The sequence below is a fragment of the Ursus arctos genome, unplaced genomic scaffold (genome assembly GCF_023065955.2).
Source record: "Ursus arctos isolate Adak ecotype North America unplaced genomic scaffold, UrsArc2.0 scaffold_18, whole genome shotgun sequence".
NCBI lineage: Eukaryota > Metazoa > Chordata > Mammalia > Carnivora > Ursidae > Ursus > Ursus arctos.
This window is the reverse complement of record NW_026622852.1, coordinates 2,117,871-2,136,068: the sequence shown is the minus strand read 5'-3', so window position 1 is coordinate 2,136,068 and position 18,198 is coordinate 2,117,871. Positions and strand designations below refer to the sequence as shown.

General features: G+C 38.7%; 1 protein-coding gene across 12 annotated transcripts in view; it reads right to left on the bottom strand.

Annotated features, from left to right (window-relative positions):
• KDM4C (lysine demethylase 4C) overlaps positions 1–18,198 on the bottom strand; it is a 419,337-nt gene that overhangs the window by 278,946 nt on the left and 122,193 nt on the right. For all 12 annotated transcript variants that reach the window (XM_048223474.2, XM_048223476.2, XM_048223479.2 and 9 more), the window contains 2 exons: positions 16,581–16,684; positions 6,424–6,561 (listed from right to left, as the gene is read on the bottom strand). In XM_048223474.2, coding sequence (XP_048079431.2) covers positions 6,424–6,561; positions 16,581–16,684 — 242 coding nt within the window. The remainder of the gene's footprint in view (positions 1–6,423; positions 6,562–16,580; positions 16,685–18,198) is intronic.

The following is an 18,198-nucleotide window of genomic DNA, read 5'->3' as shown; positions in this document are numbered from 1 at the left end:
CCTCAAGAATCTTGAAAGTGATCCCACAATGCATATAGTAGACTGGTACCTATTTAATCCACCATATCCAGGGAGATGAGTCCAGAAGGAAATAGCACACTGGGGTCAACCTTCTGCCTCTGATCCCAGCCTCACCATCTTCATTTTATGCATCATTCCTCTTCTCCTCCACCACCCCCCTCCCCTGCATTTGAGAAAGGGAGTGGTAGAGGGCAGAAGATACCAGATTATCTCTGAACTGCACCATCACAGCAATGGCATGGATAAAGTACCCTGGACAAGGCCTAGAATATCATGAACAATCAGTCTCCACAGTCATTACTATCGAACTATATGAAAGTAGAATAACTTAAAAACAAATTTTTCTCAGTAGAGTATATAAGTTATTCAAAAAAGCCAATTTACTTTTTTTTTTTCAAAGATTTTACTTATTTTAGAGAGAGAAAGAGAGTGAGTGCAAGGACACAATCCAGGGGGAGAGGCACAGGGACAGGAAGAAGCACACCCCCCTGCTGAGCAGGGAGCCTGATGCAGGGACTCGATCCCAGGATCCTGGGACCATGACCTGAGCTGAAGGCAGACGCTTAACCAACTGAGCCACCTAGGTGCCCGCCAACCTACTTTTTCTTAGGGTACTGACTTAAACTAAAGCCTCAAAACCAGACACTACCTTGCTTTCAGTTCAGCAACTAAACATCAGTGTCATAAACCATGTAACATTCAAATCCCAGAATCCAGCAAATTTAAGTTAGCAATAAATAAAATCAGGCTCCCTAGCTCTGAGGACTTGAGCCCCAGATATCTCTCCTGCAGACACAATATTTACTAATTAACTGGCTTTCTACTACACTACTTGAAGTCTCACATTTTCTGAATCCCACTATTCAATACTTTATCAGAATAAAATGAGGCTATAATATGAATATTTTCTTTCTTAATACCTCTTCCAGATATATAAATACTAACTCCCCAGTTAGAGTACAAGCTCCAAAGGACATGACTTCATATGACTCTGTTTCTCTACATGGTATTTTGTACTCATGTTCTACCACCAGCTCCCAGGAAATAGAAACAAAGTAGAGGTAAAAGAGAAAAGGAGAATATAAAATCTCTGTGCTCCCAAAGTTCATATTGTATTTGTCACATCAGACACTCAAGACTACAATGCAGGAACTGATTGTCTACATTTCCTTTCTTTCACATGCTCTAAGAATAGAGAAATTCTGTGATCTAAAGCATATTAAAATATAACATAGGGACTCACCATTAAAATGATTGCTGATTGTTTTAAAAAAGACTGCCCATGATTAAAGATTTTTCTGGAAGGGTGCTACCTGATTTAAGAATAAGGAAATCTAATTCTAGAAAAGGATTAAAATATAAAATGGAATGAAGCTATACCACAGCACTTGTATGCAAGACAATTTAATAACTGAAATCCACTCCAGATTAAAGGGAAATCGATTTCAAAATTCTACCTTTTTAAACTTGTTCAAATGTTTAAGGATTCAAATGTCAGAATGCTTTAAAATTATATTGTGAAGTAAGGCTCCTAAAGTTCACGAGAGAACATTTCCAGCTCTGCAATGTAATTTTTCAACTTTCTGGCATATCACATTAATAGATTATCATTTAAAATAAAATTAATGCAAAATAAGAGGTATTATTTTGGAGCCACTATTACCTTTCCTTCCAAGAAGATAACATTATTTATCGTGCCATAGATAAGTCTCTTACACTGCACACATGGTCATAAATACACTACTTCTGATGGTGTAGGCTAGATATGACTGTCCCCAAGACAATGATTCTTCTTTACTCAAGCAGTACAGTAAATAACTTTTCTTCCCTTCGAGAAATCACAGTGCTTGAGGCTGCTGCAACACAAAAGCAAAATATCTTCACAAATGTCTCCAAACAGTCAAGCTGAAAATCTAAGCCAAAGTTTCATTTAACAGCCTGTCAGTTTTTTGATGTGAAGCTAATGAATGCAGTGGCAAACAAATCCATCAAACCTAACATCAAAACAGCTGCACTTCATCCTACCAAACGGAAAAATGAAATACAACCTGCAGGCCAGCTCTTTGATCCAATCTCGCCAGGAAGCAGACCTGTGAGTGCCACCACAGCTGCTGCACAGAAGTACTCACGGACTCCATTTCACCGTGGAAGGAGAGAACGCTCCAGAAATGGAAAACGTTCATCTCAAATATGCACCAATATCTTATTTCAACTGCTAAAGTGTTACATAGTTTTAAATTTCAACCAGAAAAAAATACAGCCTTTCATTCTAGATTACTCTGATGTTCAAAACTATAAAGATTCCTAAGATAAATAACTAGATAGTATGTGCTTCTTATGCTACAGTTTTGAAAATGGAGGTTTATTAAAAGCCTTTCTGCTCTTTATGAAAGCTCCCTGAAGACAAAGAAAACACATAGCACAATTCCTGTTGCAAAGGAGGAACTCATCGAGCACTCTGAAGCTGAACTCTGCCTAACTCAGTAGGCAAATGGGCAGGTAGCTATCCAGAACATTCCTCTCAATTTTCCTTCAGTGAAAACCTTAACTCTCATCAATGAAATGGGGAGAAATTACATAACCCCCTTCTTAGGTAGGTGAGTTCTCTTAAAGGCAAGGCCCTTCTGTTATGGAGTATCATACAGGATTTTTCTGAATAAAAATCACCAATATCTCCAATATTACCAGTGACCCTGGGGTTATCTTTTCAAAACCTAATGTTTTGATGGTTTTTTTTTTTTCAATTAAAAAATAGGCTTTTGTAAAGCTCTTCTCTAAGTCATTGAATTAGAAATATTGGTTTGTAATATATGAAATGTAACCAGTAGAGACCCCACATGCTGTACCACATTAATTCTGTCCCACAAAGGGACACTGTATTAGAAGCTTTTACATACTCATATCAACCCCATTGTGAAAAGTAAAGGAGATCTCACTCCCCCTACTGCTTCAACTATGAAAAAGCATGCCATTATTTTTTAAATTATCTGCCCTCCCCCCAAAAGCACAATTCAACATCCCTTGTGAATAATTACTATTTCTTTTTTTTGTAATTAAAGGTTTAAAATATATCTTTTCAAGTACGTATTTGTAGGTGCTCTAATCCCAAATAACCATAAAAACATAAAGGAATAAAACTTTGGGTACTTGAAGGGAAGATATTTATAGACAGGACTTACAGGACTCCTCAGATGCTACTATATGTGAATATAAAACTAGCCCTGAGTACAAAAACTATTTCTTAATAGCTATCATTTAAAATAAACTGGATAAAGCAAAGAATTAAGAAGGCAAAAATTTGTTAGTTTAAGAATTAACTTAGGCATCCTCAAAGCTAAAAGTCTTTCTTTTTTAAAGATTTTGTTTATTTATTTGTCAGAGAAAGAGAGACAGAGGGAGGGAGAGTACAAGCAGGGGGAGCAGCAGGCAGAGGGAGAAGCAGGATCTCTGCTGAGCAAGGAGCCCAGTGAGTGACTCCATCCCAGGACCTTGGGATCATGACCTGAGCCAAAGGCAGATGCTTAACCGACTAAGCCACCCAGGCATCCCAAAGCTAAAAGTCTTTTAAGTGCAGTTCATAATTAATCCATTATACATTTGACCCCAGCAAAACACAAAAACTAACTGCCCAATTCACAAATTTTCCCAAAATAAAAAACCACACACAAATGCATTCACACATGTACACACATACACATGATACAGTATTCATATGGCTGTGTAAAGAAATAGCCTTGGAGATCAATAAAAATGTGTCAAATAAATGACAAAGACACCAAAATATGCACAAAAATGCCATCACAGTACCCTACAATATAAGAGAACTTACTTACTGAGAATAGCCACGAAAATATTGAGATATAATTTAAGAAAGCAGAAGTATGTGTTAGTGAAACATTTAAAACCGTACCCATTAAAAATTTAGTTTCCAGTTCTTGTACAGAATAACTAAAGTTAGTTACATCTACTCAAAGAAGATTCTTAATACATCACCATGTCAATTATTAATTGGAACTCTCTGTGGTAGACAGAACGCTGCCCCAACCTTCCCACCCCCAACAACAAAGATACCCATATCCTACTCCCTGCAATCTGTGAATATGTCATCTTATATGACAAAAGGGATTTTGTGGACTGCTTGCTCTGAAATGTAGACCACATGGAAGGACCCGAGCGAGAGACGCCTCTAGGAGCAAAGACCTGGCTGACAGGCAGCAAGAAAATGGGAACTCAGTCCTACAACTGCAAAGAACTGAATTCAGCCAATAACCTGACTGAGCAAGAAAACGGATTCTTCTCCAGTGCCTCCAGTAAGAAATGCAGCCCTGCAAACATCTTGATTTTTACTTGCTGAGACTAATATCGAACTTATTACCTATGGAATCATGAGACAGTAAGTGGGTATTGTTTTAAACCACTACTTTTATGGTAATTTGCTCCAACAGCAATAGAAAACAAATACATTCTCAGGGGAGCACATCACCAAAAGTAAGGAAAGGGTGGAGACAACACCTAAAAACATCTCAAACGCATGCAATTAAGACAATTTTTAACTAGCCCAAACTGCACCATAGTCATTGAACAATTTTGTACCTAGCAAAATACCAGAACCAAGACAGTCACATTCCTTAACTAAATTGAATGATATAAATCAACACAGCATGAGTGGATACCCACATACCTACGGGTTTCCCCTCATAACAAATCTATGGGGTGGAGAGGTACTTCTAATTTATACAGGAAGAAACAAACAAAATAAATAAATGACTTTGCTAATGACATATGGCTACCTAGAAGAAAAGCTGGACCTTGCATCCCTGCCTCCTCCACCACAGTGTGCCACTTCTTAACAGTTCCACAATCCTAGGCTCTGTCAGCTGCGATTTCAGAGAGGACCACTACCAACCTCCCTTCCTTGGCCATACCCCAGTCCCAATCTACATGCACAAAGAAATGTGGAAACCCACCCAGAAGATTTTAGCTTTGTGGAGAAGCTATTCTCCCCATGGTACCAATATCATGAACCAGATTTGAAACTCATAGTAAACAAGCACGAGCTAATTTTTCTGGTAACTGAACAGCTGTGATAACTGACTTATTATGTCAATGATTAAAGATGCAAACCATAAAATAACATACCTTGCTATAACTACGGGTCTATGCCTCTATTTCAATGTTGATAAAAGCATTACCTTTCTGTGAAAGCACTGCAAATGGCTGGCCAAGACACATACACTGAGTTTTCTATTTTTTTTATTAGGTTTATTATAATATAAAGGATGTGTAATGGGAAGAAGTAGTTCAGTTCTGTTCCTTTCTAAATTACCCCTCATAAATAGAAATTACTCAGTACAGAAAAAGTCTAATAGCAGGAGCTCCCCTTTTTTTCACAAGTTCACACAAATGTTTCCTAGGCTGCCAAAGGGCTATACTTTTATTTTAATAAATTATGTAATTTTCTAAATACACATCTAAATTAAACCTAGTGTACTCTTCCCTGAATATATTTCTATCCAAGTTCACCCAATGATTCTACACGCAAGTTTTATCAATGTAGAATGAATAATACTCACTTACACCATGCGGTGGCCAAGACACAGCCACATTAAGTTGTATGTGTCATTTTCTACTAAATCCGTGCCAATTTTACATACTCTGTAAAATACACAGTTTCATTTAGAAGCTGCCCTCTGCCAGCCTGTACTTCTGCCTTCAAAGCCACAGGAAAGAAAGCAACTTAATGGAAGATACCACCTCTTTGAAGATGTCTTCTATTTAACACCACAGGGGGAGATTAATTAAATTTAATAGAAGTGTGGCTTGTGAATGAAAATACACAGTATGTGAACTAAATTAAATATACTGAGCAGGAGATGCAAAATTTTATACCAAATTTAACATAAGGATATATTTCTTGTTAAAGTATGTTCTACATTACTTTCAAGAAATTCATTTTTGCACTAAAGACAGTTTTAATCATTTCTTCTTACCATCCTCCCTCAACCTCTTATACAGTTTTAACAGACACTTTCATCCGTAAGTAGCTGTTTTCTAAGCCATGGACTAAACTCAGTATGGAGAGAGCCAAGTCTACCTAACATGGAGCCACAGGGAGCCACTAGAAAATCTCACAAAAAAACAATTGGTGGCTTTAAGAAAGAAAGCAAACATCGGTTGCATAAAATTACCTCTGGTCCACATTAGTCACAAAACAGAAAACTGTAGCTACGAATGATAATATAGGCCATGTAAAATAAATATATCTAGTCTGAAATAAATCATCGTGGTGAGAAGCACACAACATCAATGAGGAAAAAAAGTGTTGCATGTGATCTTAGGTTTCCTGCTACAGTAACCAGAATACACATTTAATTTATGCTTTATTTTTGAGGCATAACTTACCAATTTAGCAACTTTCCCATAGTCAATCCATCTGACTGTAGCAAAATTTGTAGATTCTGCACAGTTGAAACCATGATTAAAACCAGCATGGTAGCCATATGGAAAAGTGATCATAAATTCTCCAGCCTCCTGAGTGATCTGTAGGGTAGAAAACATAAAATAGTTTCCAATTATAAGACTTTCCAAATTGCAAATACAATTAAAATATATTTCCTATTAAAAAAGAAAAAGAAAAAGAAAAAAAATGCCATGATATCAGAGCTAACAAATATAAAAGAAGGAGCCCCAGATCTTTACCCAACCCATTAACAGTTTTTCACGAAACATTAAAGACTTTTCTAAACAGGGTGTGACCTTCTGGCAATGTTGTTCAATTATTCAATCCATAATCAAAGATATTATATTTTATTTGAAGATGTCTTTAAGTTATCCAAGTAAATTTGTTCATGTTAGCAATCAATCTGCATATTTTGATACTTTAAAAATTCATGTTACTAGAGTTATCTAACAGGACCTATTCTGACTGAAGTGTCTTCAAAGTTAGAGCTATAAAAACTCCAATAATGCATGCTCAACAGGCTTTACTATGAATTCTGTTGCTAAAGACTTGGTGGTATTCACCAAATTATTCTTTTATAATACTCAGAAAAATTCAATTAACTATATTCCATTTAATAGTAAAATTTCTGTCAAAGAAGTATTCAAATATGTATGTGTGAGTGCATCTTTAAATATAATTAAAGTAACTTGGGTAAACCAGTCAGAGCTTAAAAGCAAACATGAAAAATATATTTATTCCATTCCTATTCTTTAGGTTAAAGACATCTGGCTTTTTGTAATCACCAAAACACACAAAATACACCATGAGCTATTGAAAAATAGTAAAGCAAAATTTTTCTGTGCTTTTTTAAAATTTACCTATGCTATGATGGATTATCAAATTTATTACCTATGGTTAATTTTGTCACCGTGGTTCAATTCAGTCCTAAAATGTTGAGAAATGAATCTGTGAGTATGTATGTGTATGCAGACATACAGGGGACATACTATATAAATACAGACACACACAAGGCAATTCAGTTGCCATTTGGGTATACTAAAATGTTGTATGTGAAAGTAGTTTCTTTACAACAAATCTGAAATTTATCTCATCACCCTGCCCCCGAGAGCCGAGCAGGTATTCTACTACAATGAGCATCAACTCCACTACATCCTGAAAGGCAAAGAATGACTCATCAGTGTTCAACATGGCTCCAGTTCCATCATTCTGAGCCACATGAGAACATAGCCTAGTTCTCTCCTTTCCTGGTCTCACCGAATTTCATTCATTATAATTGTGCTTGGAACCTAGGCACTTCCCTGTACTATGTGATAAAACAAAACTCACCCTGGTCAGCTGTTTCTAACCCTACAGAGATGGGTGAAGAGGGTAGGGCTGCTGCCACTGGGATAAGGAAGCCACCTTTACTGCTCCACTGAATCCCACCCCACAATCCTTTTCTACTCTATCTAGAAAATCCTGCTCTTGCCATGTTGAAAAAGATTACCTGTTCCCATTGAAAGGGACTCTAAATTTTATGCTTCTGTATAATTTCCAGAAACAGTCAATCCCAGTTAGCCAAAATATTTTTTGGCTGATTTTACTGTCTCTGTGTAAATACGTAGATAAGAAAGCACAGTGACAGAAAAGAACAAGTCCCTTTTATTATAAGACTAAACAATCATCAAAATTCCATATCATAAAGGAAGCTGGAAAGGAAAGTACACATAATCTAAAAGCAGATATTATCAGTTTATTAAACATATGTGTGTGTGTATGTATATATGTATATGATTATGTGCAAATACATTGAAAGAAGAAGGAAAATAATGTTACTCCAACTGTGAAATGACTGGCTAAAAAGAGGATCAAACTGAGGAGAAAGAATATGTTCTACATAACATATACTATGCGAAGCCCTCGTATAGATCATCTCTTTTCATCCTCATAATAGCCCTATTAGTAGGTACTATTATTATCATTGTTCACCAGCTAAAGTAACTGAAGCTCAGAAAAATTAGGTAATTTCCCCAAGTGACAAAATCAGGAATGAATGTGGGAAGTTTAATTCAGAAGCATACACTACTCTGTCCCATATTACATTATCATCATCAGAGAATAAGTTCCTTGAGGAGCACAGAGTCATCACACACCCTTCATCAGTGCAGAAGGCGAAGTGGCAGTATTACACATAAAAAATTGCCAATCACATGGTGAGGCACTGGTGTCTGCAGAAGCCATGAAATGCCCCATCCTCAAGAGACCAAAGGAGAGCCTCCTGGTGTATCTGGTGATTTACCAAGTAGCACTGAAAAGCCCCAGCCCAGAAACGGGTACAGGGCACCTGCCTCCTTCTCCCCAAAGCTTGGAAAGGAGCTACAAGCTCCAAAGACCTCCAATCCTGGGGAAATGAACCAATCCCATGATCTGCCATTTCACATGATTCCCTTTCCAAAGACCAGCTTGATCAATATCTATCACCTGCACTAAAATCATAAAGGATTTTCTGTCCTTGGGAGACTCTAGTCCACTCATTCTCCTCTCCCTTCTAAAATTCCAATTAAATAAAAGTGTCTAATTAAGCTAATGCCAAGCACCTAAAAGAAACACTCACTGGTGATGTATCTGAGACTGAAAAGCCCAGTGCCTAGAGGTATATGCAAGTAAGACAGAGCCCCACAGTGGCACTGGCCCAACTGGGCGACACAGCCCCGGCCCTCTCTACCTGTGACAGTGCTGAAGTCTATCTCCAGCTTCTCTCCACACACATGCACATCTCCCACAGTATACATCTCAAAGGCACACTTTTTGTGTGGCTAAGACTATGTGAGTAAAACAGTGGTGAGAGCATCCCTGAAGACAAATGTGTCTCATCTCATGCATGAATACAGCACAGACAGTTTGTGAGTGAGCAGGGACCACCTCAAGTTGGAGAATGACTCTTGGTCCTTGCAAAAATTCTACTTTGAACAAAGCCATGGTGGGGGGTGGGGTGGGATGCACTTGAAGTGGCCCGAGATGAAGAAAAGGTAAAGATTTAGTCACAACTGAAAAACTTCTGAGGTGAAAAACAGCAAACATGGGAAGAAAAGCCAAATTAAAAATGAAGAAAAAAAAGATGAAGAAGAGAATACAGCTATTTATGTTTCTACAAGTAGCTAATTACTAAATCCTCCTCTAACTGAGAGGGAGCTTTTGTTTGCTTGGTCAAAAGCTTTTTGTCACTTTAGCTTCTTCACATAAAAGTTCTCATGCTCAAAAAAAAGAAGTTCTCATGCTCCATAATAATTCTGACCCAGTAACTACCTGTGGGCACAAAGAAAGAGGAACTTAGTATGGACTTAGTCTTACAGAACTTAATCTTCAGAAATATTCCAAAGAAGTAATATCTAATTATTAAATCATCAGGCAATTTTATCCATAATGAACTCTCAATTGTATTATGTCTGAATACGTTTAGAAGCAACACACTGGTATCATAATCATAGACTCTAACAAACCAAACTAATAATAATTGTTCTGAGTTCTTTTTTTTTTTTAAGATTTATATTCATTTGAGAGAAAGACAGAGACAGAGAGAGAGAGAGCGCGCACAAGTGGGGAGAGGGGCAGAGGGACAAGCAGACTCCACACTGAGTGCACAGCCCACCAAGGGGCTTGATCCTAGGACTCTGAGATCATGACCTGAGCCATAGTTAGAGGCTTAAGTGACTGAGTCACCCAGGTGCCCCTGTTGTGAATTCTTTTTAAAAAATAGATCACATATCCATAAATTATGTTGTTCATATAAAAGACTTTTCTTTTTTTATTTTTTATTTTTTTTAATATAATCATATTTTTTATCATATTATGTTAGTCACCATACAGTACATCCCTGGTTTTTTATGTAAAGTTAGATAATTCATTAGTTGCGTAAAACACCCAGTGCACCATGCAATATGTGCCCTCCTTAATACCCATCACCAGCCTATCCCATTCTCCCACCTTTCCCCTCTAAAGCCCTGAGTATGTTTCTCAGAGTCCATAGTATCTCATGCTTCATTCCCCTTTCTGTTTACCCCTCCTTTCTTTATCCCTTTCTTCCCCTACTGATCATCCTGTTCTTATGTTCCATAGATGAGAGAAATCATATGATAATTGTCTTTCTCTGCTTGACTCATTTCACTTAGCATTATCTCCTCCAGTGCCGTCCATGTTGCAGCAAATGTTGACAACTCATTCTTTCTGATAGCTGAGTAATATTCCATTGTATATATGGACCACAACTTCTTAATCCAGTCATCTGTTGAAGGGCATCTTGGCTCCTTCCATGATTTAAGCTATTGTGGACAATGCTGCTATGAACATTGGGGTGCATATGGCCCTTCTCTTCATTACGTCTGTATCTTTGGGGTAAATACCCAGTAGTGCAATTGCTGGATCATAGGGTGGCTCAATTTTTAACTTTTTAAGGGACCTCCACACTTTTCCAGAGTGGCTGTACCAACTTGCATTCCCACCAACAATGTAGGAGGGATCCCCTTTCTCCACATCCTCTCCAACAATTGTTGTTTCTTGCCTTGTCTATTTTTGCCATTCTCACTGGAGTAAGGTGGTATCTTAGTGTGGTTCTGATTTGAATTTCCCTGATGGCTAATGATTTTGAACATTTTTTCATGTGTCTGTTAGCCATTTGTATGTCTTCATTGGAAAAGTGTCTGTTCATATCTTCTGCCCATTTTATGAATTCTTTATTTGTTTCTTGTGTATTGAGTTTGAGAAGTTCTTTGTAGATCTTGGATACCAGTCTTTTATCTGTACTGTCATTGCAAATATATTCTCCCATTCCGTGGGCTGCCTCTTAGTTTGACAGTTTCCTTGGCTGTGCAGAAGCTTTTTATCTTGATGAAGTCCCACAAGTTCATTTTATCTTTTGTTTCTCTTGCCTTTGGAGATGTGTCATGAAAAAAGTTGCTGTGGCCGATGTCAAAGAGGTTGCTGCCTATGCTCTCCTCTAGGATTTTGATGGATTCCTGTCTCACATCGAGGTCTTCATCCATTTGGAGTTTATTTTTGTGTATGGTGTGAGAGAGTGGTCAAGTTTCATTCTTTTGCATGTAGCTGTCCAATTTTCCCAGCACCATTTATTGAAGAGACTGTCTTTTTTCCACTGGATGTTTTTTCCTGCTTTATCAAACATTAATTGCCCAAAGAGCCGAGGGTCCATTTCTGGGTTCTCTGTTCTGTTCCATTGGTCTATGTGTCTCTTTTTGTGCCAGTACCATGCGGTCTTTGTGATCACAGCTTTGTAGTACAACTTGAAATCTGGCATTCTGATGTCCCCAGCTTTGTTTTTCCTTTTCAACAATTCCTTGGCAATTCGTGGCCTTTTCTGGTTCCACACTAATTTAAGGGCTGTTTGTTCCAGTTCTTTGAAAAATGTCATTGGTATTTTGACTGGGATGGCATTGAAAGAGTAGATTGCTCCGGGTAGCACAGACATTTTAACTATGTTTATTCTTCCAATCCATGAGCATGGAATATTTTTCCATTTTTTGTGTCTTCTTCAATGTCGTACAAGAGTGATCTGTAGTTTCTAAAATATAGATCTTTTATGTCTCTGGTTAAGTCAATTCCGAGATAACGTATGATTTTTGGTGCTACTGTAAATGGGATGGATTCCCTAATGTCTCTTTCTTCAGTCTCATTGTTCGTGTATAGAAATGCAACTGATTTCTGAGCATTGATTTTGTATCCCGCCACATTACTGAATTGCTCTATACCTTCTAGTAGTTTGGGGGTGGAGTCTTTTGGGTTTTCCACATAGAGTATCCTGTCATCTGCGAAGAGAGACAGTTTGACTTCTTCTTTGCCGATTTGGATACCTTTTATCCCTTTTTGTTGTCTGATTGCTGTTACAAGGACTTCTAATACTATGTTGAATAATAATGGCGAGAGTGGGCATCCTTGTCGTGTTCCTGATCTTAAGGGAAAGGCTTCCAGCTTTTCCCCATTGAGAATGATACTTGCTGTAGGCTTTTCATAGATGGTTTTTATGAGATTGAGGAATGTACCCTCTGTCCCTACACTCTGAAGGGTTTTAATCTGGAAAGGATGCTGGATTTTGTCAAATGCTTTTTCTGCATCTATTGAGAGGGTCATATGATTTTTGGCTTTTTTCTTGTTGATATAATCTATCACACTGATCGATTTGCGAATGTTGAACCACCCTTGTATCCCAGGGATGAATCCCACTTGGTCATGATGGATAATCCTTTTAATGCACTATTGGATTCTATTAGCTAGGATATTGTTGAGAATTTTGGCGTCCATATTCATCAGGGAAATCGGTCTGTAATTCTCCTTTTTGATGGGGTCTTTCCTGGTTTGGGGATCAAGGTAATATTGGCCTCACAGAATGAGTTTGGTAGTTTTCCTTCTGTTTCTATTTTTTGAAATAGCTTTAGAAGAATAGGTATTATTTCTTCTTTGAATGTTTGGTAGAATTCCCCGGGGAATCCATCAGGTCCTGGCATTTTGTTTTTTGGAAGGTTTTTAATCACTGTTTTAATCTCTTCATAATTAATTGGTCTGTTTAAAAAATCAATTTCTTCCTGTTTCAGTCTTGGTAGTTTATAGGTTTCCAGGAAGGCCTCCATCTCTTCCAGGTTGCTTAATTTATTGGCATAACGCTGTTGATAAAAGCTTCTAATAATCCTTCCTATTTCATTGGTCTTGGTTGTGACCTCTCCCTTTCCATTCATAGTTTTATTAATTTGAGTCCTTTCTCTATTCTTTGGGATAAGTCTTGCCAGTGGTTTCTCTGTTTTATTTATTCTTTCAAAGAACCAGCTTCTAGTTCTCTTGATCTGCTCTACTGTACTCCTGGTTCCTAATTCATTGATCTGTGCTCTAATCTTGATCAACTGCTTTCTCCTGAGTGGATTAGGCCTGTTCTTCTGTTGCTGTTTCAGCTTCTTGAGGTGAGAATATAAAAACTGCATTTTAGATTTTTCTATTCTTTTGAGTGAGGCTTGGATGGCTATGTATTTTCCCCTTAGGACTGCCTTTGCAGTGTCCCATAGGTTTTGGACCATTGTGTTTTCATTCTCGTTGGTCTCCATAAATTGTTTAAATTGATTTTTGATTTCCTGGTTTATCGAATCATTCTTGAGTGAGATGGTTCTTAGTCTCCAAGTGTTTGAATTTCTCCAAATTTTTCCCTGTGGTTGAGTTCCAATTTCAAAGCACTGTAGTCTAAGAATATGCAGGGAATAATTTCAGTCTTTTGATATCGGTTGAGACCTGTTTTGTGACCCAGAGCATGGTCTATTCTTGAGAATGTGCCATGGGCATTAGAATAGAATGAGTATTCTTTGGTTCTGGGGTGTAGTGTTCTATATATATCTATGAGGTCCAACTCATCTAGTATGGCATTCAAAGCTCTTGTTGCTTTGTTGATTTTCTGCTTAGGTGATCTATCTATTGCTGATAGTGGAGTGTTGAGGTCCCCTCTTATTAATGTATTTTTATCTACATGTCTCTTTATTCTGGTTAAGAGTTGGCTTGTGTATCTTGCTGCTCCCCTGTTGGGGGCATATATATTTATAATTGTCATATCCACTTGTTGGATACAACCTTTAAGAATAATATAGTGCCCTTCTGTATCTCTAACTATAGTCTTTAGTTTAAAATCCAATCTGTGTGATATGAGAATTGCTACCCCACCTTTCTTTTGAGGTCCATTGGCATGAAAGTTGGTATTCCATCCCTTTACTTTCAGTCTGGATGTATCTTTAGGTTCAACATGAGTCTCTTGTAGACAGCAAATGGATGGGTCATGTCTTTTTATCCAATCTGCAACCCTGTGGCGTTATGGGAGAATTTAAGCCATTAACATTAAGACTGAGTACTGAAAGATATGATTTTAATGATGCCATGTTGCCAGTAAAGTCTTTGTTTGTATTGGCTGTGACTTTCTGTTCTGTATCACTCTTGGGGCCTTTTTACTTTTATAGAACCCCCCGTAATATCTCCTGTAGGGCTGGTTTCGTGGTTACGAAATTGGTTAGTGACTGGCGATTTTGAAATGTCTTTATTTCTCCATCAATTCTGAATGACAGCCTTGTTGGATAAAGGATCCTTGGCTGCATGTTTTTCTCTGACAGAGCTTTAAATATGCTCCCCCAACCCTTTCTCTCATTCCAGGTCTGTGTAGACAGGTCTGATGTAATTCTGATGCCTTTGCCTTGGTACGTGAGAAATTTCTTTGCCCTGGCTGCTTTCAATACTGTATCCTTGGATCTAATATTTGCTAATTGCACTATGATGTGACGTGGCATAGGTTTGTCGTGGTTGAGCTTGGGAGGGGTCCTCTCTGCCTCTTGGACATGAATGTTTGTTTCCCTCGCTAGATTAGGGAAGTTTTCAGCTACAATTTGTTCAAATATCTCTTCTAGACCTCTGTTTTTCTCCACCCCCTCAGGGATGCCAATGATTCTGACATTCGAATGTTTCATTGAGTCAGTAATCTCCCATAACCTACATTCTTGAGTTTGGATTTTTTTGAGCCAAGTTCCTGTCTTAGCTTTCTCTTCTACTAACCCATCCTCCAATTCGCCGATTTGTTCTTCTGCTTCATTCACCCTGGCTGTCAGAGCATCTAGTTTTGACTGAATTTGATTCATAGTATTTTTAATTTCTGCCAAATTTGCTCTCATCCGCCCTTCGAGATTCTATATTCTCGTTAATATTTTCGCTAATATTTTTTCCAAGTCTACACATCATCTTGACCATTGTTACTCTGAACTCCATTTCTGATAATTTGGTTATATGCATATCCATTAGTTCTGTGGCATAGGCCACAGACTCATTGTCTTTTCTTTGCTGGGGGGGATTTCTCCTTCTTGTCAATCTGATGAGGAGAGGTTGCGGGGTTGTCCAGAGCCCAAATTATTGACCGGGACCCAGGCCGTGCACCCTTGTTTTATAGGGATCTTAGGGATGTGGGCTTCTTGATTTTTCAGCCTGCCTTCCCAGGGAGGGGCCTGCTGCGCTGATATTCAGGCAACCCTGTTTGGGTAGAGTCTCCATGTCCCCTGCAAGGGGGGATGGGGATGGGCACACTGTGAGCCGGTATTTCCAGGCTTTTGCTCTCTGGCGGCTTTCCCTGGCGGTTTGCTGTGCCTCTTCTGAGAGTCAGAGCAGCAGTAGCTGAATCCCAGCCTCTGTCTCAGAACAGAGGGATCGCAGTCCACTCTCCACTGGGCTCCTCTGGCCACTCTAACTCTGCTTCTGTTGGTGCTGCTAAACCCTACAGCGTTCCGGGATGTGCGCCCCACACCTGGCATCTCAGCCCTCACTTCCAGGGCCAGCGCATCTCTGTCCTTTGCATTTCTAACACCGCCAGCCGCCAGCCGCCCCCACGCGCTCCGGAGCTCCATTTCAGTGTGTTTTATGGGCACTCCGGAGCTCCGGTTTTCAGACTGGTCGCGCGCGCGCGTTCCCCAGCTAAGGGTCTCAGTCCGCTCTCTTGCGGGTGCTGGTCTGCGAGTCAGCCGCTCCCCCGTGCAGGTGGCTACCGCTTCCCGGTGCCCAAACACGGCGGCTCCCTCCCCCTTCCATTTATCTTCTGATATCTGTGCGCGGTTTCACGGCTCCCCGCTTTGTACCTCAGTACTCAGCGCTGGAGATGTTCATTTATAGAGATCCAGATGTATCTTCCTGCGTCTCAGGCTGATTCCGTGGGTGTTCAGGATGGTCTGGTACCTATCTAGCTTGACTCAGGGGACCGGCTGACAAAGGGGACCCCTACTCGTCCGCCATCTTAACTCCAGGACCCATATAAAAGACTTTAATGTAGAAGTGCTACACCTTATTTTGTTGAATGTCCTGCATTTTACTTTCAGTATTGTTTTAAGTGAACTATAACCAGCATGAAATTATAGTAAATGTATCCTGAAATAAAAGTAATTTCAACTTAGTACTTAGATAAATAATTGTTATAAAACATGAATCTGAATTTTTCTCCCCCCATCCTAAAAACCCTATTTGAAGTCAAGGATATATCAGTTTGTGTTAAATTTGTCTTGCATATAAATACTACATGCACAAATGAATGTTAAAGAATAACACTAACCTTGTCAAAGGGAATACCATACTTCTTTAATACTGAGGGAGATATCAGTGTCATCTTGTGGCGAAGAAATGCATCACATCCTTGAGAACTGCTTGGGAAAAAACCTAAATAGAAAAAATAAATATAAGCAGTAATGTGCCAATTATGATAAAATTTCAGATACATTTTTTAAAGCTTATGTTCTACTATTCTCACAGAATGATAGTTTTATGCAAATACAGACCAACTCCATCATCAAAAAAAACCCCGGTACTATAAATTAGAGTCAGAATTCTTAAGAGCTAAGTGACACATATTTATATCACTACAGGCTGACCTTCATTACAAAATGAGCTACCAAGAATTGTTTTTGTAACATATAAAATTACTAAACCTTACAAATATCAACTTACAAATTTTAATTCAATCTGCCTAATATCTGATAAATGGACAAAATAATAAAGATTGTTAGGAAAGGAAATACACATTTTAACAGAGAAATCTCTCATTTTAAAGAGACTCCTAGAAGTGATCATTCCAGATGCACTTGTCCTAAATGCCGTCTGACAAAGAGAAGAAACAGCAGTTTCCCACCTTTCTGTGTTTCTTTCTAACCAATTTAATACAGTTAACCGCTACTGTAGCTGATGCTGCTGTAAACACAGGCGTGCATACATCCCTTTGAATTAGAGTTTTTGTATTCTTTGGGTAAATTTCACTCATACATGGATTTTTAGAAACAAAACAAGAGAGCAAAGGGGGAAAAAAGAGAGAGAGAGGCAAACGAAGAAACAGACTCTTAGCTATGGAAAGCAAACTAATGGTTACCAAGGGGAGGTGGGTGAAATGGGTGATGGGGATTAAGGAGTACATTTGTTGTGATGAGCACTGGCAGAAGTGCTGGATCACTATACTGTACACCTGAAATTAACATTACACCGTGTGTTAACTAAATGGAACTTTTTTTAACTTAAAAAAAAATAAAAAAGGTTAGCTCCTACCAATTTCCTGAATGGAATTCCTGGACACCTCCTGTCAAATGCTTGGAAACCTGCCCCACCAGTCTGTGTGGGAGCAGTGTTTGGAGGAGTCCTTTAAATGAGGAAGCTTAACATGCAGCAACTCTTTTGCTCAACACTATGTCATGGACCAAAACATAGTCGTTTTTCTCTACCACTGACTTCATCCCTGCAGTTCTGTCTGAGGCAGACTCATTAATTCAGCCATGCAAGCTATAGGAAAATGAACATGCATGAAGCCCTGCTCTTCACCTTACTCACTAAGAGAGAAACACTACCATGCCAAAGCGAGTGGGAAAGAAAGAAGAGAAAGAGACTCATGGAAAAGACAGGAAAAAATCCTAGAAAGAGAACCCAGAAGGAAAACAGAACTCACCAGGAAAACAAGGTGATGAACATGAATAAAGCAGGAAGAGGCACAGATGCTGTTTAACGCCTCCACTTCCAAAATGAAGCGAAAGCCACTGGAAATGTTATCTAACTCTGTAGCTCACCACATGCAAATAGCTCAAGCACTCGACCAATCTGACAAAAGGATTACCTGCACTCATTAACTAACCATGAACCATTTTGACCTCATAGAAGTGTTTCACAAGAATATTTTTAAAGTAAATCAAAAC